The 12,185-nt window shown below is 30.6% G+C and overlaps 2 protein-coding genes across 2 annotated transcripts; one reads left to right on the top strand and one right to left on the bottom strand.

Moving 5' to 3' along the window:
* Nucleotides 1–7,114: 7,114 nt before the first annotated feature.
* LOC101259912 (protein FAR1-RELATED SEQUENCE 8-like) lies at nucleotides 7,115–8,350 on the top strand. Its single transcript, XM_010315285.3, has 2 exons — nucleotides 7,115–7,385; nucleotides 7,473–8,350. Exons 1-2 carry the CDS (start codon nucleotides 7,115–7,117, stop codon nucleotides 8,348–8,350), a joined length of 1,149 nt encoding a protein of 382 aa, XP_010313587.3.
* A 1,551-nt stretch (nucleotides 8,351–9,901) lies between these two features.
* LOC104645301 (uncharacterized) lies at nucleotides 9,902–11,431 on the bottom strand. The gene is made up of 3 exons (XM_010316674.3): nucleotides 10,931–11,431; nucleotides 10,323–10,850; nucleotides 9,902–10,221 (listed from the first exon to the last, which is right to left on the bottom strand). The coding sequence occupies exons 1-3, from the start codon at nucleotides 11,015–11,017 to the stop codon at nucleotides 10,012–10,014; spliced, it is 825 nt and encodes a 274-aa protein (XP_010314976.2). The 5' UTR covers nucleotides 11,018–11,431; the 3' UTR covers nucleotides 9,902–10,011.
* Nucleotides 11,432–12,185: the final 754 nt, after the last annotated feature.

Below are 12,185 nucleotides of genomic sequence, written 5' to 3'. Positions count from 1 at the left end.
TCACCATTTAAAAGAATTTTTGTTCTTCCATGAAAGTCCATTTTAATTTTTCATAATTCGTCTAAACATTATAGACTAACGATGTCCCAGACAATCGTGTCAAACTAAGAAAGTATTGAAATTAGTAAACTTCTTATTTACCATAGAATGTGTCTCAATTACATTAATTCTTGTCCAATACAAGCCCGAAGATAAAACATGAAACTTTCTATAATACATATTTTCTTAGAGACATTCTTGGTGATACCACATCATTGACCAAAGTCGGAATCTTTCTCATGCCTAGCATGGTGGCTTACACCTCATTCCCTTTAGAGAATGGATCCATATTTTAGCATTTATCACAAGTTCTTATTTTTCAGGAATGGAACACAAACATGTGAGCTTATCAAATTATGATAGCTAATACCTCATTCCATATTTATGTGCATTATTCAATCACTTGTCTTCTTTCAGTCATATTATGCACTAATACAATATTCACTTTTGTAATGGAGTAAATTCAGTAAATTTCATGACTCTTCATCTAAAACACATTAGTTTTTCTATAGTCATTATTATATCATCAATATGGTGCATTAAGACTCAAATTCATATAAAAGTGTCTTTAGTCATAAATCGACGGGTCTTGAACCCAATATTTTATCATCATAGTGCATCAAGAGTTTAACCCAATGTCTTACCCTCTTTGTGCTATTAGACATAAATTCATCGTTTTATTCTTTTGGTGCGATAAAACTCAAATCTATCTTCTTACCCACAATGAGGCTCAACCTCAAGCCTTCAAAATAATTTAATTTTATCACTTTTGATGATCATTAATATGATCGTACATTATAATTACACACAGAATTGAGATTATTGATTTCTTATAATTAACATTAGTAGTTAAAAAATATAGCTTAATAGATCACATTCCTCATATAAAATTTGAAAACATTCTTTCACTAAATTGTGCTTATTTAATTATTAAAATAAATTAAGGAATTCTCTTCCCAGATGGTTTAATTAAACGTACAGAAAGTCGACGAGTCTCTTTAAATACTTACTTTAGATGGTATCTCCAGATTTATTACATCAATAACTATAACATAAAGATAAATCATACCTTGAAGATATAAGAACCTTATTGCATAACTTATATAAGTTCTCTTTTGCACTTTTCTTGTCTTCTCCATCATTCTTTAAGAATAGAATAATCGTGCTGATAACGTGTTATGAAACTATATAAAATTAGAAGAAGAAGAAAATATGGAGAAGAGAAAAGACTTCTTATTTCTCTTGAAGTATATTTAGGATTTATAGATCATTCACCAATCTTATTTACAATGAAGGAAAACTCTTTATTTATAGGAAAAACCTTACTTGCTCTCCAAGTAGGATTCCTAACCATATCCTACAAGAACTCCACATAATTAGACATTCACTATAATACAAATTGTTTATAACAACTCTTATATTTTTTGAAAATGATCATATTTGTTCATTTTCCGATGCATAAACATAATCATTTTTTTTTTAAAAAAATAAGGATAAATATGATCCTTTTTCAATTCACAAATAAAACTAATGATCAATAACCAAAAAAAAACAATAAATTGTATAACACTATAGAAGTATAAGAAAAGCTTAAAAAAACTCTATTTCTACTCAAATTCCATTTATATTGAAATTCACCTTATCATATCAATTTCTTAAAAGAATATGTTTAGTTTCTCCTTCTTATCCTTATTCTTTTTTAAATACAATACTCGTTTTCTTCAAACCTAAATTGAAAAAAATACTTATTAATTTTTTTCAGACGTTCTTTTTTTTTTCTCGTGTATTTCTTTTCTTTCTTTTGTTTGGTTAAAACCAGATATTTAAATCAAAACATGATTAGATAAAATTACTATTTTTGAACTTTTTTATCACTACTACTATTGCTATTATTACGATTGTTCTTTGTTGTTGTTATTATTATTATTAATGATAAATAATAATACTAAAAATAATAATAGTATATTTTATATTAATATTAAAATTAAATAAATTCAAATATCATATGAAATTAAATTTTGTGAAATAGTAAAAGTTTATTTTTTGAATCCTTCTAATTATGAATTTCTATTTTTAATCTAAAAAAAGTTAGTTCTTTTTAAAAATTTAATAAATTTTTGAATTCATATACTTTCTATTCAAAATTTTATCGCTATATTTGTTATTTGTTAATTTTGTGTTAAAATTATCAAGTAATTTTTCATTAGCTTACCACTTGACTTAACCGTATTGCAAATTATTCTCCTTTATTTTAGTAACTTAAGCTGTTGTCACTGCAATTATTTCAAATTAATTTCTCTCCTGTAATTTGTAAACTGGTATGTTATGCATCTTCTGCACAAATACACCTGTGAACATAAATTTTTTTTCATATTTACGATTAACAAAAATATAAAATAAATTAACAAAAGTTACAAAAAAAATACTATAATTACAAAGCTTGTCTAGATTACTAGTTCATCTAGTGAATAATATTACTCCAAGAAAACAACAACAATCAATAGTCTAATATACAAAAAGAAAAAGAAAAAAAAACTCATATCATAATTCACAATCACGTGAAAAGATTATATTTTTATAAACGAATGATGTGATTAACCAAGACAATTAATTTTTTCTTCACACTGAACTGAAAATCATGTTATATGTGTTAAAGCATTTAAACTTAGAAAAAGAAGAAAGTAGGGAAAAGACAAAAGACTTCTTATTTCTCTTGAAGTATATTTAGGATTCATACATCTTTCACCAATCTTATTTACAATGAAGGAAAACCCTTTATTTATAGGGAAAACCTTACTTGGTCCCCAAGTAGCATTCTAACCATATCCAGCAAAGACTCCAGATAATTAGACATTCACTATAACACAAATATGTTTATAACACTCCCCCTTGAATGTCGGTAGATTATGTGCCTCGTTAAAATCTTACTAGATAAAACCCATTGGAAAAAAAATCTAGTGAAAGAAAAAGAGTACACATATCTAATAATACGCATTATGGATGCCTCATTAAAAACCTTACAAGGAAAACCCAGTGGGACAAAACCTTGTGAGGAAAAAAGAGTACATCGCGTATTAACTCCCCCTAATGACAACATCAATTCAGAGACTAGAATCTTCGTTTTCCAAGCTTGTGCACCATCGTTTTGAAAGTTGTAGTTGGTAGAGACTTGGTGAATAAATCAACAATAATATTACTTGAACAGACCTCTTGCATGTTGATATCACCATTCCTGGGAGCTTATGAGTATAGAAAAACCTTAACGAAATATGTTTTCTTTTATCTGCTTTTATAAATCTTCCCTTCAGGGTCAAAGATTTGTGCAAGTTCCTTACTTCAACTTTTTTAAGCAAATAATCTATTGCCATGAGTTTCAATTCTAGTCATCAACTTGCATAATATGCTCTATGCATTTTGAATCTATTTAATCCTTATGAGGATGATAAACAAGTTTTTCAAAAACTTGTATATGCTTTAGATTTTGAACACATTTGATATTTTCATATCAATTTTGTCAAGTAACAACATTCAATATTAGATGTATGACATCTTCTAGTGCCTAGATTGCAAATCAAATAAGCTTTACACTTACCAAGATGCAACATTCCACTTTTTACTTGATAATTATTTCTACACAAGTATGCTTTAATATATGTAGAATTCATATTCTCATAATCTTTTACAATATTGTGCGCTATTGTATCAAAGATATTGTCAACGATATACCATTTTGTATCGATTTACAATACGACAAAACTTATTGAGATTTCATCACTTTATTATATTTAGGTAGCTACCCCTCTCATGAGGTTTCGTAAAGTGTTATGTCGTAGGCTCTCCAAGAGCACATTGTCTCATTATGATCATTTTGATTCTTTGATCCTCCCCCCTTTTTAAGGATTATTTTATTTAGATTTGATTAGTCTATCATGCTTCATGTATGTCATAGACTTTATCCTTAAAGAACATTCAATAGGAGCATTTACAATTTTTGTGTTGCTTCTAATCTCCCCTTATGTTAGACAACCTAACATATATCTCAAACTTTTGGAGAATCTATCTTTGTGCATCATAGTGTCACGACCCAAAACGGGTCGCGAGTGGCACCCACACTTATCCTACTATGTGAGCGAACCAACAAATCTAAAACTCCAACATTTTCAAACATAGTAAACAGAATAAAATGCGGAAGACTTAAAACTCATTAATAACTTCTAAAACTCAAAACTTATCATTATCCCCAAAATCTGGAAGTCATCATCACAAGAACATCTATCCTCAAATTACTAATTCTAAAAGTATCTAGAAAGCTTAGAATAAATAAAAAGCTAGTCCATGCCGGAACTTCAAGGCATCAAGACATGAAGAAGAAGATTCAGTCCAAGCTAGAAGCGTTAGCTCACCCTGAAATCCGGTGTAATGAAAACTGGCTAGAGTTGCGGTTGAGTTGAAGACGACGGTACGTTTGCTGTACTCCACAAATAACAAAGGAAGAAACATACAAGTAGGGGTCAGTACAAACACAAGTACTGAGTAGATATCATCGGCCAACTCAAAATAGAGAACAGTATATATCAGATAATATCATAAACTCAACTACAATACTCAACATGCGGCATTTACAATTACCATAACCCTTGGTCACAACACCAAGTACATCAATGAGGACTCACGCCTCCCCATCATACTCATTTGGGAATTAGGTTCATTAAATTGAGTATGTTAACTTATTTCAAGATTCATTCTCTTTATTCCTCTTGTGTCGGAACGTGACACTCCGATCCCCTAATACTACGTGTCGGTTCGTGACACCCGATCCCCTAATACTACATGTCGGTTCGTGACACCCGATCCCCTAATACTACATTTCGGTTCGTGACACCCGATCCCCTAATACTACGTGTCGGTTCGTGACACCCGATCCATTAATACTACGTGTCGGTTCGTGACACCCGATCCCCTAACCTCATTCTTTTAGTTCGTCAAGCCTTCTTTTATACCAAGGCATCATCATTAACAAAGAGGGTTTTAAGATTCAAGATTCAACAACCTCATCATGCTTACTTTATCACAATTATATAATCACATTCATGCAAGCATACAATTAAGCATATAGAAGGGTTTACAACACTACCCAATACATATCATTCGCTATTAAGAGTTTACTACGAATAGCATAAACCATAACCTACCTCCACCGAAGAATTGTGATCAAACAAGCTAATTCCCCAAAGCTCTGTTGTCCTCTTCGTTCCTCTCTCGATCGATCGATTCTCTCTTTCTCTCTGTTCTTTCTCTTTTTCTTATTCAAACCCTCTTTCTTTTACCCTAATTAGCATATAATTAAGTATAAAAGATGATAAAATACCCCACTACTTGTTTCAAGGTTCTCTCTTTTAACCCCCCAAGTAATTAAATTATTAACATTAAACCACTAACTTTATAATTATAAGCAGGAATAGTCCAAAACGCCCCTTAAAATATTTAACAGAAATCCGACACAGTCAGGGTCACGCAGCCTGTGACGGGCCGTCGTGCCTGTGACGGGCCGTCGTGTCTGCGAAGGTCCGTCCTGCTGAGTCGTCACAGAGTTCAGAGACTGAAATTTACTGAAGGGCCTGTGACGGTCCGTCGTGCCCACGACGGTCCGTCCTGTCATGTCGTCGCGAAGTTCAGAGAGTTATTCTCAGTTCCCAATTTTTCAGAATTCTAAGTGTTTTGGAACGATACACCCTCGACGGTCCGTTGTGGGATCCGTCGACTCAGACTGTAATTACCAGAAATAAATTCTACTTCTCAAAACGACTAACAGGTCGTTACACATAGTATATTCATTAATCATATATTGTACATCAAAATTATCAAATGAAAACTATTTGGTCCCTGACCATAAACCAATTAACAGAAAAATTGATCATAACTTATTGGTTTGATTCATACAATTATGTTGAGTCCGAAACTCAAAGGGTACAAAATATTAACAAAAATTTCAAAACGGTATATAAAATTTTATATTAACCAAAACAGTAAAATCGCTGCCGGTGCAGCGACTTACTTCACCTGAAAATGTAAAATCGCTGCTGAGGCAGCGATTTTGCAAAAAAAAAAATTTTTAATAATAAAATGAAATCGCTGCCCAAGCAGCGATTCAAAATTTTTCTTCTTACAAATCGCTGCCTTGGCAGCGATTTCATAGTATTTTTTAATTTTCTTTTTTTTTAAAAAAATAAGGTATATCGCTGCACTGGCAGCGATTTATAAAGATTTTTTTTTAAAATCGCTGTCGGTGCAGCGATTTATAAAAAAAAAATTCTAATGTAAATTGCTGCCGGAGCAGCGATTTATAAAAAGAAATTATTAAATCGCTGCAATAAGCAATTTTTTAAATAAAAAAAAATTTAAAATGTTAAAACAACGATTTTATATATAAAAAAATTATAATATTTTTTAAAATTTATGTATATAACTTATAAGAAAATATACATTATTTTAAAAAAATTAAAAATAAGTAAAGTAATAAATATATTTTCTTTCTAAAAAAATATATTATATTGAATTTAAATTTAAATAATATTTGAATTCAAATAATTAATTTTTTTAAATAAAAAATTAAAGGAGAATTTTTTTTTAATAACAAAATGATATATATATATATATATATATATATATATATATATATATATATATAAAGTTAAAGAGGATCACATGACAATAGTAAAATTTGTTTTTTTTATCGTAAATAGTTGAAGAAAATGTTCACATGTAAATAGTACATAAGACTTTCAATTCTATAAATTGGACTTATCCTTCATATTCATATTACTTTCAATCTTCTAATCTACCAACAATCTTAGGTAAATAAAGTCATTTGAATATTATGGGAGAGTCTAGCCAAAATTTCAGTCATTTGAATTGTTTCTCATCGGATTCAACTAATAGGTAAATAAAGTAATGTTTTCTTATTTCTTAAAAATTATTTTTCTTATATGTAATATATTTATATTATTATTTTTATAGGTATGATCAAATTCAAAATGCAGTGAATTATTGTACACAAATTGTAAATAATAATGTTATGGGTGATGAACGAGTTGGTGAGTTGCACAATGATGAACCTTCCGAGCATGAATTAACAGACAGTGATGATATGTATGACGGCGATGATGATAATGTGGATAATGCACCTAATGCATCCGTTGAAGATCAAAGTATTAATTATCATTCTACAGCGATTCCATACTTAGATCACACTGACGAAAATGCAGAAGATTTTATCTACACAAGAGATGACGGTTCCATTCGAACGACACTTTGGAATTCAAATAATCCTAAACATATCCAGTCAGGTTCGTTTGTTGAAAACTAAATATTTTATAGTTGTTTATTTATTTATTTATTTCATGTTGATTAATTTAATTTGTATATGCAACTAGGTATGTTATTTATGAATAAGATGCAAATGAAATCTGCAGTAAGAGCATATAGTCTTGCTATTAAAAAAGAATTTCTTTGTGATCAATCCAAAAGTAAAAGTTGGAAAGTTATTTGCAAGCGTCATGAGTTAGGGTGTGATTGGATGATTCGATTTAGAGAGATTTCAAGCGATATGTGGAAGACAGGAAAAATGATTGAACCGCATACTTGTCTTATAGATAACTATAAGGAGGATCATTTCAATTTGAATGATAACATGATTGCCACTTCATTAATACCATATGTTATGCAAAATCCGGACATAAATATTAAGATGATCCGTGAAATTATCAAAGGAAAACATCACTATACTCCTAGTTACAGAAAAGCACAAAAAGGTCGAAGAAAAGCATTTCGAATGGTTTATGGTGATTTTGAAAGTTCATTTAAGGCATTACCTCGATACATGGCTGCACTACAATTATTCAATCCAGGCACTATTATTGAGTGGGAGCATCATTCTACAACAATGCAAGGTAAGCAAATTTTTAAATTTCTTTTTTGGGCTTTTAAACAGAGCATTGATGGTTTCAAAAGTTGTAGGCCGGTCATTTCTATCGACGGCACACATCTTTATGGTTTGTATGATATCAAATTGTTAATTGCGGTTGGAATTGATGCGAATGGAAATACTTTTCCACTTGCATATGCTTTAGTTGCACGTGAGAGTTTTGAGTCTTGGTCATGGTTTCTCAAGTTATTATGGACACATGTAGTTTGTGAACGACAAGGAATTGGTCTTATTTCTGACCGTCATCAAGGAATCTTGCAGTGGGTTCAATCTTATGATTGGTTGAGTCCACCCAATACATATCATAGATTTTTGTTCGACACTTAAAAGAAAATTTTAATAAAAAATTTGTAAATAGTGAACTCAAAAATCTAATGTGGTTGGCTGCTACTGAGCATCAGGAGAAAAAGTTTATGCAACGGATGCAACAAATCAAAACATTGTCTCCTGCAGCATATGAATGGTTAAATGAATTTCCTTTGGAAAAATGGACAATGTATAAGGATGGTAGTCGTAGATGGGGTGCCATGACGACAAATGTGTCTGAGTCATATAATGATTTATTGAAAAAAGCTCGGGGGCTTCCTGTGACTGCCATGGTTCGAATGACGTTCAAAACTCTCGTTGATCATTTTGTCGAAAGAAACAATCTTGCAATTGCATTACTTCAAAGTAATATGCCATGGCCTCTTGCGATAGATAAAAAATTTAATGATTATTATCAAAGAGCTCAAGGGCACACAGATATGATGACTTACAACACAGGTGATGGAGTTTTTGAAATTCTTACTTTTGCTCATGATGGTAAAGGTGGAAATGTCCACAAGGTTACTGCAAAAGGTAAGAAATGTTCTTGTGGAAAATGGAGAAACCATCATATGCCTTGTTCGCATGCCATCAAATTTTGTGGACTTCGCTGAATCGAGCCAAAATCTTATGTAAGTAAATTCTACAATGCTTACAAACGAATAATGAATATTTGCGGACAAGTGGTACGCAAGGAAGAAGCCGACTTAAGAATGATATGGATATAGCTCCGGCTCGCATGACTAGAAAATGTAGTGTTTGTAAGGAGACAGGTCACACAAAGGCACGATGTCCTACTCGATTTTAAATATTTTGTATATGTTTTTAAGGTTAATGTGTTTTTATTATCTTGTTATTAATATTATGATATATCTTTTATATTTATTTGTTGACATGAATTTAATTTGTCTTGTGCATTTTAAATATTGTACGAAAAAAATAATGATTTTACCTAATATAAAAAGTATTGATTTGACCTAACATAAAAAGTTTTGATTTGACCTATGACAAAAAAAAATCCTGCAAACTTGTTCAAACATACAAAAATGTTGACAAAAAGTATTGATTTGACCTATGATATATCTTTTATATTTATTTGTTGACATGAATTTAATTTGTCTTGCGCATTTTAAATATTGTACGTATAATATCTTTACATTATTATTATATTACTGATTTGAACTCTATTAAAAAATAATGATTTTACCTAATATAAAAGGTATTGATTTGATCTAACATAAAAAGTATTGATTTGACCTATGACAAAAAAAAAGTAAATCCTGCAAACTTGTTCAAACATACAAAAATGTTGACAAAAAGTATTGATTTGACCTATGATATATCTTTTATATTTATTTGTTGACATGAATTTAATTTGTCTTGTGCATTTTAAATATTGTACGTATAATATCTTTACATTATTATTATATTACTGATTTGAACTCTATTAAAAAAATAATGATTTTACCTAATATAAAAAATATTGATCTGACCTAACATAAAAAGTATTGATTAGACCTATTACAAAAAGAAAAGTAAATCCTGCAAACTTGTTCAAACATAATAAATAAATAAAAAAGAAAAGAATCTCATTACTTTGTTCAAACTTTCACGAAACAACAAAATTTACATATTTCAAAATTCGAATCTTCAACCTTTTAAAATAAAGGTGCATAAAAAAATTATTCTTCTGAATCCGAATCTTCTACATCTTCATTCTCATCTTCATTTTCATCTTCATTTTCAAAATCTTCCTCATTTTGATAGTGACTGCTTGTTCCACATCTAGTTGATTTGTGTAGCCTAGATGTTCTCCGTGGTGGATTTTGTCTATTAAGAACTAAATTTTGTGAAGCCCTAGCATTAAATTTTGAATCATCAAACGCAGTTACCTATAATACAATATAACATAATATAATCAAATAAACATGCAATAAAAATAAAAAAAATTATAAAAAGTTAAAAAAATTGTATGAAAAATAATTATACTTACATTCGAAAAATTCAATCTTCCACCAAATGGAGAATTATGTATCGGAAATTCACGCATACCATGTTGAAAACCATATTGAGAACCACTAAATTGTGCAAACCCAGATATTGGAACCTGCGGAGTTACAAAACCAACTGTTTGCTGACTAGAAAAATTCGGATTAGTGTTAGAGGGCCCTGCAGAAAAATCAAATGTGGGATAATAAGGCTCGGGAGTCGCCACATTAGTGTTAGAGGGCCCTGCAGAAAAATCAGCTGTTTCACCAGTGGTCCTTCTACCTCGACGAGCACCCTCTCTCGATGTTGTTTGTCGTGATCGGCGAGATACTTGTACTGGTGGTGGTTCATCGTATTGAGTGGGAGGATTGTAACCAGGATCAAAGCTCAATCGCGTTCCCTGAAAGGCCGCATTCATTGACTCCATTGAAATACGAGCAACTTCCGTTGCATATTGTCTCATTTCATTAGATTGATTTTCACCATTTTCAATCATCCGAGCTCGACGATACTGCATTTCATGACCCCTAGCCTATAATGAATAAACAAATATTAATAAAAAAAATTATTAAAGATTGACATAATAATTTAAAATTTATGTAATATACATACTAATGCCTCATGTCTTCCTGCTATGTGTTGATACCCTTTTTGTACAACATGTTGTGGATTTCCAATAACCATGCGGGTATGCCTCATATACCAATGAAAGTAATATGTTTGATCACTTACAAATGGAGGTCGAAATATACGATTTTGACGTTGTTCCCATAAATATTGTGTATAGTTAAATACATCTATATCTTCTTGTTTTATTTTGGATCGTTTATCACGCTTAAAATGATATTCGGAAAATTAGGTACACGGTCCAGGAATATGTTGTAAATAACCGAACTGTCTCACAACACGATCAACCATGTGCCACTCACGATAAATTCCATAAATCAGTGGGACCTGTGCCATCCAGACACGTTGTCCTGACCGACACCACTCATTCAATCCATTAATAACATCTTCCGAATAAGGCTGCCAAATAAACTATAAAAAAATAATTAAGTAAGATAATTATAAAAACAATATTGGCAGAAAAAAATATTTACGTGAAAATGAACAATCTTACAAAATAATTTTTTTGTACCATTGTGTCATTTAAAGATCTACCAAATATATTCTTATTTAAAATAAAATAAAATATGAAAAGTTTAAGATACTAATAATATTAAATACCTGTTCATCAGTTAGATTATCAAGTACATCCCTAATCACACCGATTACAGTTCGTGCCTCATTTTGATGATTTCTACGTTGCGTCCATTAACGTGCAAGCACAGTTGAAGCCTCAAATTGATTGGTTCTTAAAGGCTTTGGCAATGGTTGCAGGGGAATAATTCTTTCCCATGCCCAAATCTACAATAAATAAATTCACCATTACTGATAATGCACTTAAATTTAAAAGTGCACATTACTAGTATATTAAAAATATTTAATTAAAAAATAAGTATACCTGCACTAAAGAGAGAAATCCACAAACTTCATTTGATTTTTTCATTGACGCACGGCATAAACAATTATACAAATATGATAATGCGGCCGATCCCCATGCTTGAGTTGACATTAAATCTAAATTTCTCATGTCAATCAAAATGTCCAAATTAATCTTATTATTAGATTTACCCGGAAATATTGATCCACCACATAACCATAATAAATATAATCTAAATCTTTGTTGAACTTCATGCTCAGTTGAGTTATCATTAATAACTTCCAAACCTTCGATATACTCAATCAATTTATATGTTAACAACCTACTAACACCAGAAAAACAACTAGTATCGGGTAACCATCCTGTTAATTAAAAAATCATTTC

The sequence above is a fragment of the Solanum lycopersicum genome, chromosome 11 (genome assembly GCF_036512215.1).
Source record: "Solanum lycopersicum chromosome 11, SLM_r2.1".
NCBI classification, from domain to species: domain Eukaryota; kingdom Viridiplantae; phylum Streptophyta; class Magnoliopsida; order Solanales; family Solanaceae; genus Solanum; species Solanum lycopersicum.
The sequence above is the reverse complement of the archived record's forward strand: the minus strand, read 5'-3'. Positions and strand labels throughout refer to the sequence as shown.